Genomic DNA, 23190 nt, shown 5'->3' with positions numbered 1-23190 from the left:
GCGTCACAGATTTAAAATAAAGGAGGATTTGGGTGGGAACTCTCCGGGGGCTACCTGCAAACCAGCCCCCGCGAAGGCTGTTTGGTAACCAAGGGCAGCACGGCAGTGAGGAGGAGCGGTCGGCGCCCACACGCCGGATCTGCAGCGCCCGCTGCCACCCACGGCCCTCCGGCGAGCTTGCAAATGGGAGGAACAGGTGACAGGGAGCCCTCCCCAGGGGAGCCGCGCCCCGAACCTCACTGGCAGGCGTGCGGAGCAGGAGGCGGGGGTGGGGGTGAGGCCTCCAGACCCCACGGAAGATTGAAATGTCATCTGTCTCCTTTTCAAAGGAAGCCCGGCTGGCTCCGTCCCTGCCTTGCAAGAAGGACTTTTCTGCCAGATGGGAGCAGACGCCCACCTCGGCCACGGCAGCTTCTGTCTTCCTCCCGGTGACTGCACCACCCGCTCCCCCGACACGGCGTACATTCCTGAAGCAGTGAGGCCTGGGGACCGCCTGTGACCTGCCTCCTCCCCGGGCGGGGAGCCGGGCTGGTATTTAATGAAAGGAAATACTCCAGCCGGCTACTTCCTGCTCAGGTCGCCCCGCGTCCCTGCAGCTCCCGCCGCCGGCAGCCTCTGGCCCTGGACACCTTGGAGGAGGTGGGCAGGCTCAGTGTCCAGGGCCCCTGCGGGCACTGGCAGCCCTCAGAGGTGCCTGGTCACTGGATGTGCTTGTAGGGCCTGGCCCCGGCGCCCACCCCTGCCCTCATGCCCTTCCTTGGAGGCCCAAGGAGAAGCAGGGATGCTCTGAGCCACAGACCCTCCTCTTCCCTAAGGTGTCCGAAAATGCTTCCCCCGAAGGGGCTGATGTGGGACCGGGGGCTGACAGGGCACAGGAGATGCTGCCCATTCATGTCCAGTCGGGAGACACAGCCCCAGGGTTCTGTGCCCGAGAGCCGCCTCCTCTTCAGCCACACAGCACGCTCCTTTCTCCTCCCAGAGAGGGAGGAAGCCCCGTGCAGGGGGCAGCGGTGTGGGTGTGGCCCCAGGGGCACTGCTGCCTTGGCAGGGCAGCGGCTCCTGGCCCTGGCCCCCACCACTCCTCTTTGGGGTCTTGGGCCTGGCTTGGAGGGGACCACGGACAAATCAGCAAGAAGTGGAGTCAGGGTCCTTCTTCTATAAAGTGGGGTGAAGACTCGCACCAGCCCCGTGAGCCTTCCGTGCCTTTGTTGAGATCAAGCTGGGGGCGGGACAAGCACCCAGACGACCCCCCATGACATCACTGCCACCATTACGGCCCCCACTCCCTTTCACATCTGCCCCTCAACCAGGACTCTGGGGTGCTTAGGGCCCCATTTCAGAACAGATGGGCACCAAAGCCCTGACAGAGGCTGAGTCTCCTCTTTCTAATAGAACCATCTTCCCCCAGCAAGACATTCCCTGCTGCTTAGAGAGATGAGAAACGCGCCGTGCAGGGGGAGCGGCAGCTGAGAGCCGCCTCGACTCCTCCCCCCGCTTCCCTCCTGGAGGTGCCTCAGAAAGAACCACGGCTGCCCTCGTGGCAGCTTGCCTGCTTTGGGATGTTTTCTTCCCATCTGCAAAGTGGGGAGGAACATTCCAGAACGTGAAGACGTCAGGACGTGGACCCTGCATTCTGGAGAGAAGAGCCTGACTTTTAGCCGGGAGTTGTGGGGATACACCCATGACTCGGCGGGAGGCAGCATGTGAGCCGACCTGGCTCTTCAGTCCGGCTGAGCCTCCCACCTGGACATGCCTGGGCAGCATCTCCTGTGCCCCGTCAGCCCCCGGTCCCACACCGGCCCCTTTGGGGGCTGCATAGCTCTGAATTGATTTTGGAAGAAACTGCCCTGAACTGTTTTTCTCACTGCTCTGTTTGGAAAAAAAACATCACCTTGCCACTTTATGTAAATGAGTCACCTAGCGTGCTCCTTTGCAGGAGGGGCTCAGCACCCTGCCTGGTTCCTCCTCACTGCTGAGCTGGATGTCAGAGTGGAGGAGACCTAGTTTATCTACCCACTCGAAGGGTGTGTGAAAATGTCCCTGTTTGATATCTACAAAGAACCTTCTCTCCTGGTGAACACAAGCGTGCGTTTCACCCGGGTGGACTTCTGGCAGCAGAATTGCTGGGTCATAGGTCACTGGCATACCAGCTCTAGGAGGGACCACAAGTCGTCTTTGGAGTGGTTGTGCAATACAAACCTCTATCAGGAGGATGAGGCTGCACTTGCCCATGTCCTCACCAGCACTGGATGTCTTCCCTGTGAACTTCAGCCTTCCTGGTGGGTGCTGTGTCTTTTAGAGAAATGAGTTTGACACACACTTCTACCATGTCTTGATAACTCAAGGTCACAGACATTAGCATTAACCACAGTCCTAATGAGATACTCAAGCTGAACAGGCAGGTCTCCCATGTCATTCACTCAGGGCCCCCCTGCTTAGCAATGACTTCACCTGCACAGAACCCACAATAGCAGCCAGATGACAGATCAGAGCTGCCTCGGTCTCCTGAAGTCTCTTCTGTTCTTACCTCCCTGTCAGCTACCCCTTTGCCCTGCCTGCCCGTGGGTCTCCTATAGAAGTTGCTCTCACCACTGGAGCCATTTAAAGAAGAGCAATGATAACCCTGCGCTTCTTGCTGCTGCCCAGCCTATTTCTGTTACCACTGAGCCTTCATTTGGTTCAATGCTGTAGAATATCTCAGAAACTTTATTCTGCCTGGAGAAAATGTGCCCTTCTGCCCCTTCATTCATTCACTGATTTGTTCATTCAGCAAATACTCATTGAATAGCTGGTCTGTGTCCAGGATAATTTAGGTTGTGGTTGAAGGTCATGGACAGTTATGGCCCCAAGCTTGTTGAGCTCGTAAGGCCACCCAGGGACACGCGGCTCAGGTTGTGATGAGGCTGCTTTCCACCCCAGCTCCACCTTCTACACCACAAAGCATGTGCTTCTCCACATGTGGGCATGGGCAGTGTGGAACCTTCCATACCTGCTCACTAGGTGATCACCCATTCTGGTTCTCCCAGGACTGAGGGGCTTTCCAGGACACAGGACTTTCAGTGCAAAAACTGGAAACATTCAGGCAAACAAGGATGAGTGCAGCACTCTACTGCTCACTGAGTCCTGGGACCCACAGTCGTGAGAGGGCTGCCTATGGAACCAGTAATTTTGCCTGCCTCAGGCATGTCTCAGACCTGTCCCACGTGTCTCCTAAGCACTACCACTCACTCAGGTTTAGTGAGAAAAGAGCAAGCTGAAGCCGTCCAGGTAGGATCCCTTAGGCTGAGTGAAGAAATGAAGGATGATGATATCTAACTGGATGAGGGATGAGCCACTCAGAGACAAGACTCAGTGGAAACATCTATCCTGGTGAACACAAGACTCACCAGGACCCTGCTCAGAGTCAAGACTCAGTGGAAGTATCTCAAGGGCCCCACTTCCTCAGGAAGTCTCCTCTGACCACAGGGCAGGTTGGGTCGCTGTACAGTTCTTATGGTCCCCTGTACTTGTCCTGTTTTGCCCTTTCCTGATGTATTGAGGGAGGACGGGGTTGGGTCTATCTCCTTCTCCTTTAAAGCCCAGCACTACTATATAATAGTCACTGAATGAATGAATAAAGGAGTGGATGAATGGGTGGGTGGGTGGATGGATGGATGGGTGAATGGGTAGGTGGGTGGGTGGATGGATGGATGGGCAGGTGGGTGGATTAATGGGTGGGTGAGTGGGTAGATGGGTGGGTGCATGGATGGATAAGTGGGTGGGTGGATGGATGGATGGATGGATGGATGGATGGATGGATGGATGGGTGCGTGGATGAATGGGTGGGTGGATTAATGGGTGGGTGAGTGGATAGGTGAGTGGGTGGGTGGGTGGCTGGGTGAGTGGGTAGTTGGGTGGGTGCATGGATGGATGGATGGATGGATGGTTGAGTGGATGGATGGGTGGGTGCATGGGTGAGTGGGTAGATGGGTGGGTGCATGGATGGATGGGTGGGTGCATGGATGGATGGACAGACAGACGGATGGATGGGTGAGTGGATGGGTGGGTGGGGGATGCGTGGGTGCATGGACAGATGGATGGGTAAGTGCGTGGGTGGGTAGATGGGTGTGTACGTGGATGGATGGATGGATGGATGGACGGATGGACGGACAGATGGATAGATGGGTGAGTGGATGGGTGGGTGGGGGATGCGTGGGTGCATGGACAGATGAATGGGTAAGTGGGTGGGTGGGTAGATGGGTGTGTACGTGGATGGATGGATGGATGGGTGGGTGGATGGAGGATGGCAGCTGGGTGGATGGGCAGGTGTCTGGACTACATGCCACCACAGCAGGCAGACTCCTTGCTCATCACGTGCCACTGTAAGTCCTGTCTCCATAGCTCAAGACAACTTTGGATGATGTGTGTTGATCGGCTGTTTAAAACCAAACCCTGTGCTAAGCACCTGACCCACCAGCGTCTCCCATGTTCCTGAGCACCATTGCCAGGGCAGTGGGCACCATCCTCAGACAGGCTGCTGGCCTCTCTGTTCCTGGGCATCATTGCCGGGGAGGTGGGCACCATCCTCAGACAGGCTGCTGGTCTCTCTATTCCTGGGCACCATTGCCAGGGCAGTGGGCACCATCCTCGGACAGGCTGCTGGCCTCTCTGTTCCTGGGCATCATTGCCGGGGAGGTGGGCACCATCCTCAGACAGGCTGCTGGCCTCTCTGGCCTCAGTAGCCCACCATTTGCAGATGGGCTACTAAGGCCAGAAAGGCCAGCAGCTTGTCCAAGGCCATACACACCAGGGGGTTCTGCGGAGCCAAGTGTTACTCCTTTCTCTGTCCAAACCCCTAGACACAAGATGCCTCAGGGTGGATTTTCACCCTTCGTGGGCTCCTAGAGCCAGAGCCCCACCCTCCGCCCCAGGCCCTCTTACCACCTCTGTCCCCACCCTTTTTTTTTTTTTTTTTTTTGAGACAGAGTCCCGCTCTGTCGCCCAGGCTGGAGCACAGTGGCATAATAATCTTGGCTCACTGCAACCTCCATCTCCTGGGTTCAAGCGATTCTCCTGCCTCAGCCTCCCTAGCATCTGGGGTTACAGGCACGTGCCACCAGGCCCGGCTAATTCTTTTATTTTCAGTAGAGACGTGGTTTCACCATGTTGGCCAGGCTGGTCTCGAACTCCTGACCTAGTGATCCACCCACCTCGGCCTCCCAAAGTGCTGGGATTACAGGCATGAGGCACCATGCCCAGCCTGTCCACCTGTTCCTTTAGCAAACAAAATCTCTAGGTGACCAGAGTGACCCCAGAAATCGGAGGAGGGTGGAAGCTCCCCCTCTTTGGAGGTGAGGCAGAGGGCGTCCAGGCCCATCACATCACACAGGTGCACACCCTGCTGGACACTGAGTGTCAGAAGCAACAGCAGCGCTGCCCCGAGTGTCCAGATGCTGCCCTGAGTGTCCAGATGCCCAGCAACATCACCAGGGAGCTCAGTACCTAGAAACAGGAAGGGCCTCTGCTCTGTGGGGAGCCACCCCGACAGCCCCTCCCAGCCCCTCTACCCGAGGACCCCCAGGCCCTGCCTACATGAAGAAACTGTCCTCTGGGCAGAGCAGCCCCCTCCCCATGAGGGTCTCAGAGCCCGGGAATTCGCGTCCAGCACAGCCTGGACATGGCCTGGCTACACGGCCAGGGCTCACGTACGTGAACAGAGATTAGCATGTATGAGCAGTTCTCTCGTCTGTCACTCGGGGCTGCCGGTGTCCCTCTCCAGGACCTGGATGCCTGGAAAGGATGCTGGCATGGCCCCAGTGGACAGGCCAGCCACGTGAGGGGCTGCTGCACAGCAAAACCCATGGCGGTGGTGTCGCAAGAATGTCATCTGTTCTTCACATCCAGTCCAGGAAGGGCTGTTGACTGGAGGCAGATGTACCCAGCAAGGCCTCTGACTGTTCCTATTACCCCCTGGGGTGGGGGGGCCCCTCTTCCAGCCTATCTGGGGCCTTGCCCTTCCCTTCAGCCCAGAGCTGGAAATAATGCCCCTTCCAGCAGGAGGGAGCTGGGAGCCAGGGCTGCAGGCAGCTTCCCAATCCAGCTCCCAGCCCACGGGGCCCAGGGACAGAACTGGGAGCCTTCCACACAGAGGCGGCAGGACCCCCGGCGTGCGCCTTCAGCAGCCTCTCCCTCCGCCCCCGAGGCTGGGAGGCTCTGTTCTGGATGCTTCCTGATCACGGGAAGCCTGCAGACCCACGAGGAGCTTGATTCCTCTGCGTGGGAGAGCCGGGTCTGCGGAGGGGGTGGGGGACCCTTTTTCCCGGTGACGTCTAAGTAACCATGGTGGCGGCAGCTGACGCTGGCCCAGCCTGGCTCCGGGGAGGGCTCCTCCAGGTCCTTCGAGACTCCCCTCCCCTCTCCCCGCCTCTTCCCCTTCTCCTCCCCACACCCCTGCCGCCTGCAGTGTGCAGACCCCCCTTCACCTCACCCCAGCGCCATGTCTGCTCCCCAGCTGGGAAGTCAGGTCCAAAGGCCAGAACAACCGCCCAGGTCCCTCCGCGTCTGAAGATGCACTGCCGTGGCCAGACACAGAAATTCACCACGGGGTTTCGGCCGGCATTCCCGCGCCCGGGCCCTCGGAGAGGCAGGGGCGCAGGTCTGCGGGCCACCGCGGCAGGGCCACGGCGTGGCGCCCCACACAGGCCGCTGGCCGAGCATACAAAGCACCCGCCGGCCATTATCATTCCAGAGCCGGCGAGAGCCTCCCGGCTGCACCTCATCGGTCATTCAGCAGCCCGTAATGACTTGTCAGTTCCTTGCCCTGCCATTTTCTGTCTAATTAATTCTTTTATTGTGCACCGGATAAAGAAAGACAAAGGCCTCGCCGGCAATAATGATTCATTAAAATGCAGCGCCTTCGCCCGTGCTCCTGGCCCAGCACCAGCCCGGCTGCTCCGCCCCGCTGTGGGCACAGCCGCCCGCGCCCCTTAACCCTTTGTGGAGTCTCCCGGGCTGGGTGCCCCGCCTTTGCCAGGGCCCCGAGGGAACAGGGCTTACGCAGCCGCCAGCTGCCCCCAGGGGAGTAGCCGGGCCTGGGCCAGTCGGGGCGCTGCTGAGGAAGGGGGTCCTGGCGTCTTACGCTTGTCCGAGGCAGACCTCAGTGGACCTGGGCCTGGAATCCCGATTGGTTCCCCGGCCAGGTGTGCCCACCCAGGCTGGGGCAAGTCCCCCAGTCCTGGCTGTAGGCCCGTGGGGAAGGTGGGGCGGGGGAGGGCGAGGAGGAGCGTCAGTCACACCCAGGACCTAGGGTCTCAGGACATATCAGCTTGAGATTTGACCAATGAGAGGGCAGGACTAGAGTGCTGGCCGCAGCCACATCAAGCCCAGCTCAGCGGAGCTGTCACGACCTCGGGGTCACAGGGGTAAACTGAGGCACGGGGAGGTCAAGAGGCAAGTGGCCCACCCTGCCTCCCTGCGGGGAGGCTGTGTGGATTTGCCGGACACAGCAGGAGGGCGGCTCTCTGGGTATGAGTCCCAGGGGTGTGAGCCTGGGGAGGAGGCGGCACCTTCTTCAGCAGTGTCACTTGATTTTCTTGCTGCAAAACCTGCTTCATTTTGCAGATAAACAGAAGGGTCGTGGCATGGCGCGAGGCGGTAATAACACCACCAACAGCACGTCAGGAGCGTGGGGGGTACTGCGGGGGAAAGTCCTGGTCTCACCAATTCCTCAGGGTCATTCCCATTGCACAGGTGGGAAAGCAGAGGCCCCGGAGGAAGCCACCTGCCCCAGCACCCCTGAGAAGCGGCAGACTCTGGGCTCAGCCTCGTGCTCCTCTGCTCCAGGACAGCCTTCCTGCGCATGCAGGTGCCCCGCCCCCTCCTCCGAGGACTCCCGCCACCCTGGGAGCCCCGCAGCTCCCACAGCCCATCCTGGAGACGCAGTCTATGCTCCGTGTAGAACACGGGGGACGCCGGAATGAGAGGGGATGGTGGGGCCGTTAGGGGACATCTCCGAAAGATGGATGGGAGGTGCAGGAACCGCAGCTCCCCTTTCTTTCCCAAGCTCTTGGGAATATTGGAGCTCCCAGGGTGTAGGGAGCCCAGGTGGGTCCCTGCAGTTCCCACGCAGCGAGGGAGGCCACAGCCCGCCTTGTCTGTAGTGGCCTCAGGACTGGGCTGGCAGAGCCAGGATGTGGGGAGCAGGGGCAGGGCCTCTGGCCCCAGGAGAGAGAAGCAGATGTCGTCACTGGCAGGGCCTGGGCAGCGGGCGATCTGAGCCTGTGGCTAGCGTCACCTGCCTGAAGCCCCTACAGCCCTGCAGGAAGGGCCTGGGTGAGGCTCGGCCGCAGCCCTGGGCTGGGTCTCCTTCCCTCAGGGGTGCTTCTTTACCCGTGTCTCGGGGACCACCCGTCTCCTTCATCTGTGGTCTACACTGACTTGGAGGGATTTGAACACAGTGCTGGCTTCGCTGCCCGAGACCAGGTCCTGACTGGCTTGGGTCTGCTGTGGAGCTTGGTGGGGTGTACTTGTGGCCGTCCACACAGGTGTCTGTGGGTGGTCTGGTCTCGTGGCCTTGGCGTCACCGCACCGCCCGGAAGCATGACCCCCAAGCCCGGTGACTCCAGCCGCAGCCCCAGCAGGTCTGGAGCAGCTAGAGATTGGGTCAAGAAAGGTCGTTCATCCTGGGCTGGAGAGGCAAGCCTGAGGTCCAGACAGCAGCCCGGGACAGTGGGTCCACGACACCCCATACCGACAGTCCCCTGACTGTGGCCCAATGCCACAGCAGACAGAGCACGCCCAAATCTCATGCCCAGGAGAGGCAGGTGAGTGGGACCTGAGGCCCCTCCCAGGCAGTTGCGGAGAGGACAAGGGCCCTCTTGGGAAGGAACAGCCATATGGCCGTGAACTCACACCCCAACTGATAACCTGCCCCTCAAGCCGCTTCTGTCCCAGGAATACCAGAGGGACTTTTCCAGGCTATCAGAATCCAGGGCGGGTCACCAACACCGTTTCCCCTTTTGGGGCTGAACACGGCATTCGGTTCAGCCGAGCTCAGAGGCAATGCTCTCTGTTGAGGGTGAGGACGTGGAAAATGAGGAACTGCCCTGACCGGCCTGCCCTGGGATGCTACGCTCCCAGGAGGGCGCAGGGAAGCTTGGGCTCAGGGCGAGGTCAGCTTGGAAACTACGTTGTCAGCCTGGCCTGGAGCAGCTGGAGACGGGGTCTCCAGCAAAACCCGCACGGGCCGGAGACCTGGGCAAAGCAGCCTGACCCCCAGGGCACCAGCTCCGGCCGCCTCCCACATGCGGCATCGGGGGATGAGGACCAGCGCCTGGAGACTCCCAAGACCCCTGGTGCGGGGCTCAGCAAGCCACAAGCCCTGCCAGACCGAGACCCCGGGAGAGGTGGGGATAAAGGGCGGGGCCCTGCAGGGGGAGGAGGTGTCCACGCACCCCTCAGCCAGGCAGGGTGTGGACGCTCCTTGACCTTCACAAAACTCACATAGAGGAAAACCCACAGGAACACCCCCGGGACGGGACCATGGGGCTTCCCGCCCCCCACAACATGCCCGTGAGACGCAAGGCCCGGGCCCCCAGGAGTTAACTGGAAGCAGCTCCACCAAGTCCACACAAAACTGGCAGGGCCTCCAGCCCTTGGGAACCTGGCAGGCCCCAGAGCGAGTCCCAGGGCATTCCAGGGGCAGAGCTGGCTTTGCCAGCTAGCCGGACGCTGGGTTCTCCCTGGTCTGGGTATCAATGCATGGGCTTTGAGGGACGTGTGAGCCTGGAGAGCCCCTGGCTGGATGCAGGATGGGCTGGGCAGGTTCCGTGGCGGCGGTGGGTGTCTGTGAACCTGGTTCTCCGCAGCCCCTCCCAGCATCCTCCTCGCCGCAGGGCTTGGCACACCCCACCCCCCAGGAACCCTCGTAAATCCAGAGAGCCCCACCCCCCGAGGCTCTTGGTAGGCCCCAGAACAGGATCCCCACTGCAGGGGTGAGGGGCGGAGAGCCAGGCGGGCAAGGAGACGGGGTGGGTGTCCCCTACCCAGGCCGCCCCGTTAAAGTCGTAGATGCAGCTGCCTCTTGAATTCAGGTTCTTGTGAGAAGCACATCCTCCCCCACCCCCTTGAGAAGCTGAGTCTCTGCACTCCAGGGGCGGTGGCCCCGAGCCCCGAGACGCCCCCACACTGGCCTCGGGTGCCCGGGAGGCCTGGCACAGAGGCCGGCTGCCCCTCACTGGCTGTCACTCCCACAACCATTTTCTCCCTAGAAACTTCCCTCCAACCAGACAGCTCTGCCGGCTCCTGGGGCCGCTTTCATCCCAGGCTGGCTCCGTGCCAAGCCCGAAAGCTGCCGCCGGCTTCCCGGCGTTGCACCGCCACCCAGAAACCAACTCTGGGAGGAAAAACACAGCCCCGAATCGGGCCCATCTGGACCCATTTTGCCTGCCGAGGAGGCCCTCCAAGAAGGAAGATGAGGAGCTCCCTTCCCGGAGGCTGAGACGGGATTCGAGAACCACACCGGTGTTTCAACTCAGACCGAAGCCTGCCGGCGCCTCGTGGCACGACGGGCTGCCCCTGCCACTCTGGGCCCAGCCCTCCTGGCTGCCCAACTCGGAGGGCCCTGGGGTGAGGCCGGTGGCCACGTGGCACGGCCCGATCTGCCTTTGCTGGGCACCTTCGCCCTGGGAGCCCCAGGCTCACGCAAAGCAACACACAAAATGCAGCCCACACTCATAAAAAGCACTTTGTTTAATTTTATCAAATCGATCTGTACAAAAGTTAGCGTTGCTTGGTCAGAAAGTAGCGAAGGCAACAGGCGGGTGAGGGCGCGTCCTCCGAACCCTGTGCCCAGGGAGACTCGGGCCTGCGGCTGCCCCGCCCCCACCCCCAGGGGAGTAGATAGATGCAGAGACATTTTTTTTCTACAAAAAGGTAAGAAAAGTAGAAAAAGTAAAAAGAAGCAACTTCACGGATGTAATTAAGTTTACAAAGTTTAAAGGCACAAGTTTCTGTGAAGGAGGCGCTATGCATGCGCGATGCTGGGCACGCAGGGAGGGCGGCGCGGGTGAATCGGGTATTACTCCTCTAAGCTAAGGCCCTAACAATGTTTAGTGGGGAAGGTTTAGTTTCACAGCTTGGTAGGTGGCACCTGGTGCCTGCAAGCCAAGGTCACTTCCGAAGCCACGGCTTCCCAGGAATTCCCGTGTTCTGTACCACGTGGCACAGTTGTGGCCAGCAATGGATTCCCACTCCCCAAACCCCAACCTGATACTGGGTGCTGGGGCATCTCGACCTGATCAGAGATGCGGCAAGGCAAGGCCCTTCTCCTCCCTCGAATTTTCGGCTGCCAAGCTCAAGGCCTCCCAGAGACCTCAGGACCCCCAGCCCCTCCAGGGCAGCCTCCCAAAAGCCGAGCACGTGACGCTGGGCAACAGCTGCAACCCCATCTCCCGCCGGCCCTCCAGGGGAGCTTCCCAGCTTCCACTCTGTCCTAAATTCTACTCTTTGCCCAAAGTACCTCATTAATTAAAGATAAAATAATACAGAACATAAATAGATCTTTAACAGCTTTCAAAAGAAACACATTTAAGCTTCAAAAATAAAAATTATCGAAAACGTAAAAATAAAAGAGAGACGTGTTAATCACAGCCAGACCTCGCGTGGGCGAACTCTGCCAGCAAGGGGACGCCTCGGATCTGACAGGCGGTTCTGGAGATGCTCCAGTGGACGCGTCCCAGAGGGTCTGTGGACCGACACCCTGGACAGCCCGTGCACCTGTCGTGGAGGGAATGTGGCTGTGCGTGCCGGGGATCTGAGCGCCAAGGCTGGCCTGGACCTCAGAGCGCCTGCCAAGGCCCCCCAGTCCCCCCTCCTTTGGTCCTGGGGCCGTTCTGCCGCTTCTCCTCCGCTGAGACGCAGACCCAAGTGCCGTGGCCGCCAGTCCTCCCAGAAGAGGGACCCAACAGCAGCCCTTCCTCGTGAAATAATCCCCGGCCACCTCAAAGAGAGAGAGAGAAGGGAGAGGGAGAGCGTCTGTCGGCGGAGGTGTGGCCATCTGGAGCAGAGGGCCACGGGCGGGCAAGCAGGTTTCCCTGCAGACTTCAGCAGGCACTTGACGGAGCTTGGCCACCGGGGCCCCTCCTGCCCTCGCCATGCACGCCAGGAGGCTCGGAGGCTGGGCTGTCCAGGCCGGGACAAGGCTGCCGCCCCCACGCCCGCAAGTCCCTCCCCGAGGCCGGACCCTCAGGGCCTGGTCAGGGTGGTGTACAGCGGCTGGTCCCAGTGGCTGCTGGGGCTGTGGGCGGGCGGCAGGGCCAGGCCGTTGAGCAGGGGCGAGGCGTAGGGCCGGCGTGGCGAGTGGAAGCAGGGGTACTGGTAGAGGCCGGGCGCGTAACCCGGGTAGGCGCCGTAGTAGCCAGAGGCCTGCAGGTCGCTGTAGTCACCCTGGGCGCCGGTGAAGGGGCCAGCGGGGGTGGCTGGCGGGACGCTGGCCTGGCTGCTGCAGGAGCCGTAGTCGGGCGAGCCCCGGGGCTGGTCGCCGTAGTGGCCAGGGCTCGGCTGCTCTGTCTTGATGTGCGGCCGAGGGGGGCCCGTCTCGGTGGGCGACGCGGAGGCCGACGGGGCGCCCTTGTGGGCCCACACGGGGGACGCCCCTGCGTGGAAGTAGGTGCCCCCATAGGCCTGGCCAGGCTCAGGAGGGGCAGGGCCGCCCAGGGGCAGGTACTGGTCGAATTCGTGGACGTCAAAGGCGTCCATGGTGCCCATGACCTCGCTGCTGAGCTCCGAGATGTCCACGTTGCTGAAGTCGATGTTCTGGCGCCCGCTGTCCGTTGCCCGGCGTCCCTCCAGCTTCAGCTCCGGCTTGGCAACCGCCTGGTGCAGCTCCGTCTTGGGGGTGGTGGGTGGGGTGGGCGGCCCGTGGGTCTGCCCTGGGGACGGGAGAGCGGGCGTCAGGGATGAATGCCCCTTCTGTGGGGCGGGTGGGGCCGGCGAGGCTGGAAGGGGAGGAACGCCAGCGCTAACTGCCAGAGGGGGATCAACGGCTTTTTGTTTCTCCACATTCCCAGAAATTCCAGCAAAGTCAGACCTAGACTTCACTCCTCGGCCGAGAAAATTCCGTGAAGTGCTGTGCTATGGGAAGACCGAAGCCCCTCCCAGAGACCAAGGTGGCTGGTGTGGGGGGGGTGGCAAAGGCGACAGGCCCGGCCTGGCCAGAGCTGGCATTGACGGGGCACTCGGGAACCACACAGACCCTGTTCCTTCCCCGGTCAGCCAAGCACTCCGGGGCTGGTGGGCGTCAGCCAGCCTGACCAAGGCCCCCAGCGGGACTCCACCCTGTCAGCCAGGCGCTGAGGCTGGGGCTGCTGAGCGTGGTGCGGGCAGCGGCTGGGTGTGGGAAGAGGAGCCTGCATTCAGCCCAGTCTGGCTGAAAACGCCACCTCTCCCGGCGGGCCAAGCCAAGCTGTCAGGCCCTCAGCACTGGAGGATGCTAAGCAGGTCACTCTGCACCAAAAACGGAGGAGGCCGGGGCCCTGGGTGCTTTTTCAGGGGACCCGGGGAAGGCCCGGTTCTCTCGAAGGCGCCTGCCCCTGCACCATCAATCACCCCATTCCCACCCAGACACCCCACGGCTGCCTCCCGCACCAGGGACCCTCGGACACGCTGGGGGCCTGGAGCCCACCTGTGTGGTCGCCGTTGTGGTGCGCGTCTCCCAGCCCTGCGTCAGCCTTGTACACGGCACCACTGCCCGGGTGGGGTCCCAGCTCGGCCCCCGAGTCGGAGTCGCTCTGGCCGGCCTTCGCACTCTTCCTGCGCCTCGGCTGGTACTTGTAGTCCGGGTGGTCCTTCTTGTGCTGCACGCGCAGCCGCTCGGCCTCCTCCACGAAGGGCCGCTTCTCGCTTTCGCTGAGCAAACTGCAGCACAGGGCACAGGCAGGGATGGCCAGGGCGCCCACGGTGCCCTCGGGGCGGCCGGCGGAAGCGCACACGGCGCAGGGAGCGGGCAGCAGAGCCCGGGGCCGGGACGCTCTGACCAGGGAAACCCGCCTGCCACGGGCTCCGGAGCCTCCCGGGGCACCAGGCACCACGCCCCTCTGGGAGACCCAGACTGCGGGAGCCCCCGGAGCCTGCCTGGGGGAGGTGGGTATGCTTATTACGGCCAAAGAACGAGCCCCAAACCTCCCGGCCTTCCTCCTCCTACTTCCTCCAATTCCGGCCCGTTGTTCCCTCCCTCTGGGGCTTTCTAAGGGAGGTGGGGGAGGCGGGCAGGACCCAGCAGGCGGTGGACAAAAGCGAGGCTTCCCGGGAACGGTGCCGGCCTCCAGCGGGCGGCTGGGCGTGCTGTCCCTCCATTCCCACACATCCAGAAGTCCTGGCAGGGCCCAGGCGCCCATCCTCGCTGAGCCCTAGGACACACACCCCCTGGGACTCTCCTGAAGCTCTACACCAACCGCCTGCGCGGCGGGACTTGGGGAGCAGGGGCTGTGTGGTCCACAGCACCCCGTGGCTGCGCCCTAGATCCAGACAGAGGCGGAGGGCGCAGATATGCAAGCCCCAAGCTCCCGTTTGCCAGGTGAGGAGCAGGATACGGGAACCAGGGCCCCAAACCAAGACATCCATTTAAACCCAAGTGGACGACGTTTGGTGGGGGCGGCCTGTCCTGAGCAACAGCTTCTCCCCTCTGCAGTCCTACTTTCCGGAAAACGCACCGGCTCCACCGTGCCGAGGCGTGCACACAGCGCGCCCGCCATCTCCACTCCTGCCCTCCTTGCTTCCGGCACAGGGTGTCCAGGAGAGGGAGAGGCTGCGGGCCGGTACCCGCCGGCAAACCTGCCGCCCACCCATTCGCCTGCCCCATTCCCTCCCCAAGCGTGGACCAGAAGCCGGAGGGGCTGAGCCCTTTCTAAGGAGGGGGCACCTCCAGAGAGCCGCATGCAGCTTGCTCCGTGCCCGACGGGCCTCCCGGGGCTGGGAGCACTCGCAGCGGCCGGGGGGCACGTCGGGGTGCCAGCCATGGCCCTCCGCAGGGTGTTCTCCGCTAGAAGAACTGGCTCGAGAGTCCACCCACCACGAGGGTGTGGACCCCAGGCGCTGCCCTCCGCGGACCCGGATCCCCATTCCTGGCTCCGAACCCTGGCTGGCCAGAGGGTGTCTTTCCACGGAGACCCGCCCTGACACCCGCCCCGGGAGCAGAGCCTGGAGCCTGCTTGCGGCCGCCACCCCCGCTTGCCCTGAGCCCTCCAGGCCCTGCTCGAAGTCCCGGACCAGGGGCGGCCTGGGTCCCGACTCCCGACCCCGGGGCGCGGGCACTCACCGCCACAGTTTGCCCAGCGTCTTGCTGAGCTCGGCGTTGTGCAGGTGCGGGTACTGGTCGGCCAGCTTGCGGCGTGCCGCCTGCGCCCACACCATGAAGGCGTTCATGGGCCGCTTCACGTGCGGCTTGGCCTTGAGCGCGCCGCCGCCGCTGCCGCGCACTGGCATGGGCACCAAGCTCCAGTCGTAGCCCTTGAGCACCTGCGACACGGCATCGCGGATGCAGGCCGGGAAGCGCTCGTCCGCCGCCTCCGCCGTGTCGCCCCGGGCTCCCCCCGCTGCGCCCCCCGCGCGGCCCAGGCCCTCGGAGCCGGTGGGCGACGGCGGCGCGTCCGAGTCCGAGTCCTCCACGTGCGACATGGAGCTGGCAGTGCCGGACGGGCTGCAGGGCGGCTGGGCGCGGGCCTCGCTCATGTCCAGCATCGGGGCCGCGCGCGGAGGGGCGAGCACAGGAGACGCGCACCGGGGCCGGCGCCCGGGGCTGCCCTGCGGCCGCTCTGGGACCCGAGGTCGCCTCGCGGTAGCCCGATACTCGTTCCCCGCCGCCGAGGCTCGGTTCCCGCTCCGGGACCCGCAACAAGTTTCTTTAAGCGGCGGCCCCGCGGCCCCGCCCCCCGCACGGCTGCCCATTGGTGGAGCGCGTCCCTCTCCCCCGGAGGCGGAGCCCGGCCGCCCCCGCCCCCCCACCCATAAAGAAAGCGCCGCCGCTCTCGCCGCGCCCCCGCCCTCCCCGCACCACGTGGGCCCGGCGCCCCACGCCTGGAGCTCCCCTTTCCGGAGCCCCGGGAAGGGAAGAGGGGCAGGGAGGCCGGGTGGGCGCAGGGGGGTCTCCGGCGCTCCCTCTCTAGTGCGGGCGCCGCGCGGCTCCTGGGAGTCGGCTGCCTGTGCCGAGATAGTCCTCCGGATCTTCCCCGACACACGCGCGCAGGCGCGCGCGCGCACACACACACACACACACACACACACACACACACACACACAGGTCTCGCCCGCAGCCCGGCGGCTTGGGGTCAGCTGCTGCCTGCGGTCCAGGGCAGGGTCCGTTCCGCCGCGCGGCGCCTAAGCCGGGGCTCCCGGCCCGCAAGGTCGGCGCGAGGGGCAGGAGCCCCCCCAGCTCGTCCAGAGTCTGCGGGCAGCGCACATCCAGGTAACGCGCGCCCAGGGGCGGCGGCTCATAGCTGGGGGAGCCGGGGTCTCCCTCCCCATCTGGGCGCGAGCGTGGAGAGCGCCGGCGGGGGCGCGGTCCCAGGAGCCGGACAGCTGGAGGGGCGGGAACGCTGGGCGGGGCTTGCGTTGACCCCGGCGCTGAGTCCCTGGGGCGCCCGGCGGATGGCGTGGCCGGACGCGGGGGCCCCGGGCCTTCCGGGCGTGACCCAGGGCTCGGGGGCTGGGAGGCCCTCCGGCGTGGCGGCGCTGGGTGGTCCGGCAGAGGCGGAGGCCGCTCCGAGCCTCTGCGCCCCGGGCGCTTGCGGAGGAGGGGAGAGGGCGGGGTGTGCCGCCCTGGTGGAGACCGCGGGGTCGGAGAGGGTACTTTTCCGCCGAGGCGAGCGCCCGGCCGCTGCTCGGGTCCCCGCCCAAGGCTGCCCCCGAGAGGTGGCCTCGGGCCCCGCCGTCCCCGAGGCTGGCTCGGATTCTTTCAACCAACGCGCCGGAGGCAACGGGGCTACGCTATTCCTGATCAGGCGGCCCACGCGGGACACGCGCGTCTCCGAGCTTGCGGCCCGCGAAACCCGGGTGACCCAGCGCGCTGGTGCCCCTAAAGCGTCCACGCCCGGGCCGGTGGCCGCCGCAGCCCCCGAGCCACGCCGTCTCCCCGTCCCGCCGGCAGGAGCTGGTCCGTTACCAGAACAGTCCAGATGGAAAGTCGGGGGTCATGGTGCCGCGTCCCGCCCGCGCGCCGCTCGAACCTGGGGCCGCCACCAACCGCGCAGGAGGCGCCTCCTATCCCCACTCTGGCCTGGCAAGAGTTGTCCCCAACTGTGGAGAGTTGGTGCCCCCAGCGGCCGCCCGCCCCCGTCTGCAGGTGGAGGAGGCCTGGGCCCCGGAGCCCTTGCCGTCTTGCCTTGGAAACAACCCGAGCCAGCCCCATGATGGGGAGCTGAGGGCCCAGGGCCTTTCAAGGGAACATTGGCCTCCAGGCTGAAGAGCGAGGGCCCTGCCACCCGCCGGGAGGGGAGGGCCTCATCTCTGCAAGTGGGCAGACCTCTGGCCAGGTCAGAGGAAGCGCTGGAGAGGCGGACTGCGCGCTGGGAGTCTCCATCCGTCGCAGTTGCGGAGCTGGCTCCCACCCCACCGGCCGCTTGGCCCTGGCACCTGCCAGGGAAGACCCACACCTCCATCTGCATTGCCCCTTCTCCCCAGAGGCCCTGCCCTCCGCTCGGGGTCCCTTCCCTCCCGTGGCCCTCAGAGCATCCCTGGTGCAGGAAGGAGGACTTCTGGGGGCTCCCAGTGGAGACAGAAGCCTGGGCACTCACGGACTTGTCTGTTAGGCCTGGGACACAGGCAGGCAGAAGTGGGGGTATAAGTGCGGGCAGTGAGGGTGTGGCCTGGCCCAAACTGTGCCACCTTCCACCCCCTGCCCCTGGGAGAGCAGACACTGCCCAATTGGGCTCCGCACGCCATCCAGGTGAGGGCCTCTATGGAGAGCTCCTCTTTACCAAGGAAAAGAGGCAGGCAGGGCGGCCTCTTCCCAGCTCCCCACCCACCACGCAGGCTTCTGTCCCTGCGACACAGATGGGGGACTCCAGGGCCCCTGGAGGAAGGGAGACTGAGTGGGGCATCCAGGGCCTGACGTGGGGGCACAGTGATCTGTGCATCCGAGAGGCCCTGTCCGGGGCCCACCAGGGCCTGCACCTTTCCCTCAGGCTGCAGTGGCCACCAGGGGAGGTACTGCTGGGCGTGCAGGCTGCCACTGGGGGTGTGGGGAGGTGGGGAGTCTCTGGGTGGCGGGGGGCCCTAGGCCAGCTGAGGACGTGTTGGTTCCCTCCTGGGAGGGTGGAATGGGGGTGAGGGTCCCCATGCAGGGTGGTGCCCTGAAGCCCTCCTTCCAGAGTTGTCTCTGGTCCACCTTGAAGTCCCCAGAAAAATGCCCTTGTCCCCCATGGGTGTGAGCCACTAGGCCCTGAGTGGACGCCGGGACGGAGCTTTCAGAGTGGGAGGTGTGGGGGTGGGTTGAGTGCCACCAGGCAGTGAATAAGCACTTGAGTGTGCCATGCGCTCTCCCGCACAGGACGGGGCCAGACCACCCTTGCAGCACCTGCCTTGTGGAGGGAGGCGGGCAGCAGGTAACCCCAAAAGCACCTGTCAGAGGCAGGGACTTCAGGAAGAGTGGTCCGGAAAAGCATCTTGGGTGTCATTTAAGCTGACCCCTGAAGCTTCCCACCTCCTGCAGGGAGAAGCTTGCATGTTCCCTGGGGAAGCCAGATCAGGGGACCTGGGGGCTGAGAGTGGAGGGGTAACCATCGGAGCCCCCTCTGAGTCCACCCGATGGGCCCATGTCCTCATCTAGGGGGACCTGCACCCCTCATCCCGTTTCCCCTCAGCGGGGGCCAGCGTGACCCTATCTGCATGACCCCACCCGCCCTGACCTCACCCCGGCTGGTGGGCCATGTGGTTTCAGGGTGAGGACCTGATGGGGAACCTGGACCAAAGCTGTTCCCTGGCCGTGAACCCTGGGTGTGGAGGGCTGGTGGAGACCCCATTCCTAGCCCCACACGCCCTGGCCTGGGTGCCAAGGACAGCTGCAGAGAGGAGTGTGGGGGGAAGGTGCCACTGCCCATGAGATGGGGCAGGGATGGCCGGGGGGGGGCACTTCTAGACCAGAGACCTTCTGCCCCACCTGTGGCTCCTAGGGATGGTGACCCAGACACATGTGTGTTTGTGTGTGTGGTGTGTTTGTATGGCATGTGAGGTGTGGTATGTGTATGGGGTGATGTGTGTATGGTATGCATCTGTATATGGTGTGAATGTGTGGTGTGTGTAGGGCCCCAGGTTGTGCGCGGCATGGGTGTGGTGTGTGTGTGGTGTGCATGTGTACGATGTGTGTGATATGTGTGCGGGGTGTGCACGTAGGGTGTGTGGTGTGAGTGTATGATGTGTATACAGTGTATATGTGTGGTGTATGTTGTATACATGTGGTGTGTGTGGTGAGTATGTATGTGTGTGTGGGATGTGTGCGGTGTATGTGTGTAGGGTGTGTGTATGGTGTGGTATGTATGTGGTGTGCGTGTGTATGATGTGTGTATGGGGTGCGTGAGGGGTGTGTGTGTGTGTGTGTGTGTGTGTGTGGTGTGTTGGGCCCAGGGCCCATGAAGGAAGCAGGGCTGCCCATGGAAATGCCACCCTGGAGAGGCCTTCGTCCCTCCGTGCCCATCCCCCCGTCCCCCTCCGTCCCTCCCTGCTTGTCCCCCCCGTCCCCCTCCATCCCTCCCTGCCCATCCCCCCGTCCCCGTCCGTCCCTCCCTGCTTGTCCTCCCCTGTCCGCCACTGTCTGCCCCCGACCGGCCCTCCTCCTGCAGCAGGCAGCCCATCTTTTGTGCAGTCTGTGAGAAGTGCGGGCAGGGCCGGGCGGGCGTGAACCCGCTGGCATCCCATGTGTGCACAGCCCTGGCTTGGGCCTCCCAGCCCCTGCATCCCGAGCACCCGTGGGGCAGTTGGCAGCATCCTGGCACGGCCTGGGACATTAATTGGTGATTTTAATGACTGCTGGTCTGGCAGAGACGGAGTGACTACAGGCTGGACCGAGCAGGCTGTGAGCAGAAGCTGGGAAAGGCACCCGCCCAGGTCTCCAGGGGAGAGGGGGGGTTTGCAGGGCCCGTCTCAGGACCTCCTTCCCGAGTCGGCTTCCTGGCCACACCCACTGGGAGCCCTGGGTAGGGTGCGGCCCCTGTACTTAGCTGTCTCGGGTGCTGGCAGTGCCAGTGGGGCACGAGTTCTGGTTTGGGCTGAGGCTGGCCCGCTGGTTGGGGTGGCGTCTGCCTGAGAACTGGTCTTGTCTGTGCCTTAAGCTTCCTGCGCTCACAGGGCCGTGGAAAAGCACTCAGTGAGCCTTTCCTGTCCCAGACGTCCTCCTGCTCCTCCTGATGCCCCGGCCTCCACGGAGGGCGACCGGCTCCAGCCCGGCCCTCGCCGTCTCCACCTCCCAGTCCCCTGATGCACCGGGAGCCTCCTGAGCCATGAACCCCTGCTGGCAGGAGTGGCCCCTGACCGCTGGGGACCCCTGCCCCGGCTGCTGTCATGTGGAAAGGATTCAGGGAGCAGGCGCTGCTCAGACTGAAGTGTGGGGGCCGTGCTGCCTGCCCCCAGCCACAGCTGCACACCCAGGTCACGGATGCGTCGGGAACAGCTGTGGCTCCCGCTGCTCAGCATCTATCACGCCAGGCTGGGAGCGGGTCCCCAAGCTTCCGGCTAGGCCCTGTCCATCTCTACTCTCAGTGGGGGGGGGGGGTTGCTCTCTGACAGTGGGCAGAGGGTCCTCCTGCAGCCCCAAAACATCCCAGGCAGGGGCCCTGGGGCTCCGAGCAGCCAAGGACAGGTGAGCACCAAGGGGCTCCCAGTGGGCGTCAGCCTCATCTCCACCGAGGGACGCCAAGCCTGGGGTGGGGTTGGAGACCTGGGGCCCAACGGTGCCTTCCCTGGACACTAACGCTCGTGGCAGTAAATCCTGCAGGCTCGATATGGGTTTCTGTGCCCTGTGTGGGAGGCTGCCATCTGACACCAGACACCCGAACTGTGGGATGCCAGGCCCTGGCTCCCCTGCACCCCAGCCCCCAGCCCATCCCCGGCCCAGGCACTGGGGGCTGAGCTCCAGTGAGAAGGGACGAGGCCTGGGGGGCTGTCTCAGCCCACCAGCAGGAGAGGACTGACTCCAGCCTCTGTGCCCACTTAGGCTGCAAGACCTGTGCCTGTCCATCCAAGCTCAACCTTCAGTTTCCTCGAGGCTCCTTGCCCAGAACGTCCACATTTGAAACTCCCAACACGGAGCCCCATTTCAAGAATAACCAGGAGGGAAAATGGTGGCTTCACATAAGCATGCCACGAAGAAAAACCCATTTCTCAAGATGGGCTCTGGCCACTCAGACCCTCACCTCCCCTGCCAGGATGGAATGTTCCAGAGTCCCATTAGTGCCAAAGGCAAATTAAAACACACCCTGTAAAAATGTCTCTGCTGTCTCCAAAGTATTTATTTTTCTGAATGTGGGGAAGGAAAGTTTAATTAAGATGCCCTCAGGCGGGTACAAGGGGCAAGGTGGGAGCAGGGAGTGTGGTTCCTCCGCAGCCTGGGTTCGGACGAGAGCCTTCAGCAAAGCTTTGCTTCCGAGGCTCAGAGGAAGGGGCAGAGGGGATGGGCCCAGCTCTGCTTTTGTCCTGTCCTCAGGGCCTGGGCTTGGGCAGCACCGCCTGGTGACACACAGCGCCGGGCTCTGAGGCTGTTTGTTACGCAGCGTTACTGTGGCCGTTGGTGACTGCTACAGAGACACTGTGCTGTGGGCAGGGTTCAGCCTGCAGGGCTGTGGTTTGTGACCTCTGGGCTAGGCAACTTCCAAGGTTTTTTCCAGTGCAGAATATGATTCCTAGAGAAAAAAAAAAAAAAAAAATCACACATTAGTTTTCTTGCATAGAACCCTACAACCAGAGACCATCACCATATGGGGGGTTTTGCTTTCCGTTCTGCCTAGAAACCACGGCCTGCCGGCTTGCAGGGTCACGAAGAGCCACATCTCCTTCTGGGGGGCAGGGGTGGGGGCACTCGTGGCCTGGAGCTGAGGGTGCAGGGAGAGGACAGGGCGAGCCAAGCAGAACAGCCGTCTGTGAGTCATGGTCCCAGGACAACCAACAAATGGCATGACACCTACTCGCTCAGCCCCCGCCCGCACCTGCCAGCCTCACATGGTGGGGGGTGTTGGCCCCTGGACAGTCCGGGTAGGATCTGCCCACACTGACCACACTTCTAGAAGGAGGTGACAGATGTTAGCATCGATGGGTCCTGGGCCTACTTCCATACACAGACCTCAGGACATGAAAAATGGGGGTAAATGAAGGGTGCACGATTAGCCTCGGGCCCATGCTGGGTTCCTGTGGGTGCCAGAGACAGCTGCAACCACACGCCAGGGACAATGGCCCCGATGCAGCGGGAGCTGCCAGGCTGGGGTGCTGGGGGACAGCTGGACGAGGTGCCGACGGGCTCATTCCTCCGTGAAGCTGGTCCGCAGCTGCTGGGAGCGCGGCCAGCCACAGGCTTTGTGTGCCTGGATCCCGGGGGCTGTGCTGGCGCAGGCTGGGACAGCAGGGACAGGGTCCCACCTAGGGTAGCCTTGTCAGTGGGTCTCCAGGGAGGCAGCCCCGTCTTCAGCCTGTGCACTCTTGGGGAGCCCTGAGGAGCCACTCCCTCCCTCTCCACTCTCCCCCGCTTCTCAGCCTCTTCTGCCGCAGCATCGGCGGGCCGCCTTGGGGTGGCCGAGCCTCATTTCCGCTCCCTCAGGCCTCTCCCTAAGAGTTTTTGCTTGACCGGCCACGCTCAGGACACCCTCCTCCTCCCGCCTCGTGTTGGTGAGGGGCGCTCAGGCCGGAGCCCACGTGCCCGTGGCTGCAGTGGGCTGAGCTGCAGGGTGAAAGCGAGCTGTCTCAGGGACCCCAGCTGGCCCCTCTCCCGGCCGCTGCAGCTCTGTCTGGCTTTGCAGAGAATCCTCCGTTTCTAAGTGAAGCGCCTTCTTAGGGAATGAGACACATCTGTTTCCAAACGTCATTTTCAAACTGCTAGATGTTTCTTAATGTAGATGAAGCCGTGAGGGTAAATGGCACGGCGGATTCCGGTGGTCCTGAAACGCCAGCGCAGGGCTGTCTGCTGTCCTTCTGTTTCCATTTTACCTTTCTTGTTTTTTTTTTTTTTTTTTTTTTTTT

The 23190-nt window shown here is 63.1% G+C and overlaps 1 protein-coding gene across 1 annotated transcript; it reads right to left on the bottom strand.

The window, feature by feature from the left end:
* Positions 1 to 10709: 10709 nt before the first annotated feature.
* Positions 10710 to 15846, bottom strand: SOX8 (SRY-box transcription factor 8). Its single transcript, XM_017510955.1, has 3 exons — positions 15293 to 15846; positions 13661 to 13893; positions 10710 to 12908 (listed from the first exon to the last, which is right to left on the bottom strand). The coding sequence occupies exons 1-3, from the start codon at positions 15712 to 15714 to the stop codon at positions 12223 to 12225; spliced, it is 1341 nt and encodes a 446-aa protein (XP_017366444.1). The 5' UTR covers positions 15715 to 15846; the 3' UTR covers positions 10710 to 12222.
* Positions 15847 to 23190: the final 7344 nt, after the last annotated feature.

The sequence above is a fragment of the Cebus imitator genome, unplaced genomic scaffold (assembly GCF_001604975.1).
Source record: "Cebus imitator isolate Cc_AM_T3 unplaced genomic scaffold, Cebus_imitator-1.0 Scaffold444, whole genome shotgun sequence".
NCBI lineage: Eukaryota > Metazoa > Chordata > Mammalia > Primates > Cebidae > Cebus > Cebus imitator.
The sequence above is the reverse complement of the archived record's forward strand: the minus strand, read 5'-3'. Positions and strand labels throughout refer to the sequence as shown.

Bases quoted from the DNA above. Each gene is read 5' to 3' on its own strand.
- SOX8 (XM_017510955.1), bottom strand. From the start codon at position 15,714: ATGCTGGACATGAGCGAGGCCCGCGCCCAGCCGCCCTGCAGCCCGTCC. The intron at 13,894-15,292 runs GTGAGTGCCCGC...CCTGTGCTGCAG, and splicing joins ACGCTGGGCAAACTGTGGCG to TTTGCTCAGCGAAAGCGAGA. The intron at 12,909-13,660 runs GTGGGCTCCAGG...TCCCGTCCCCAG, and splicing joins CCACAACGGCGACCACACAG to GGCAGACCCACGGGCCGCCC.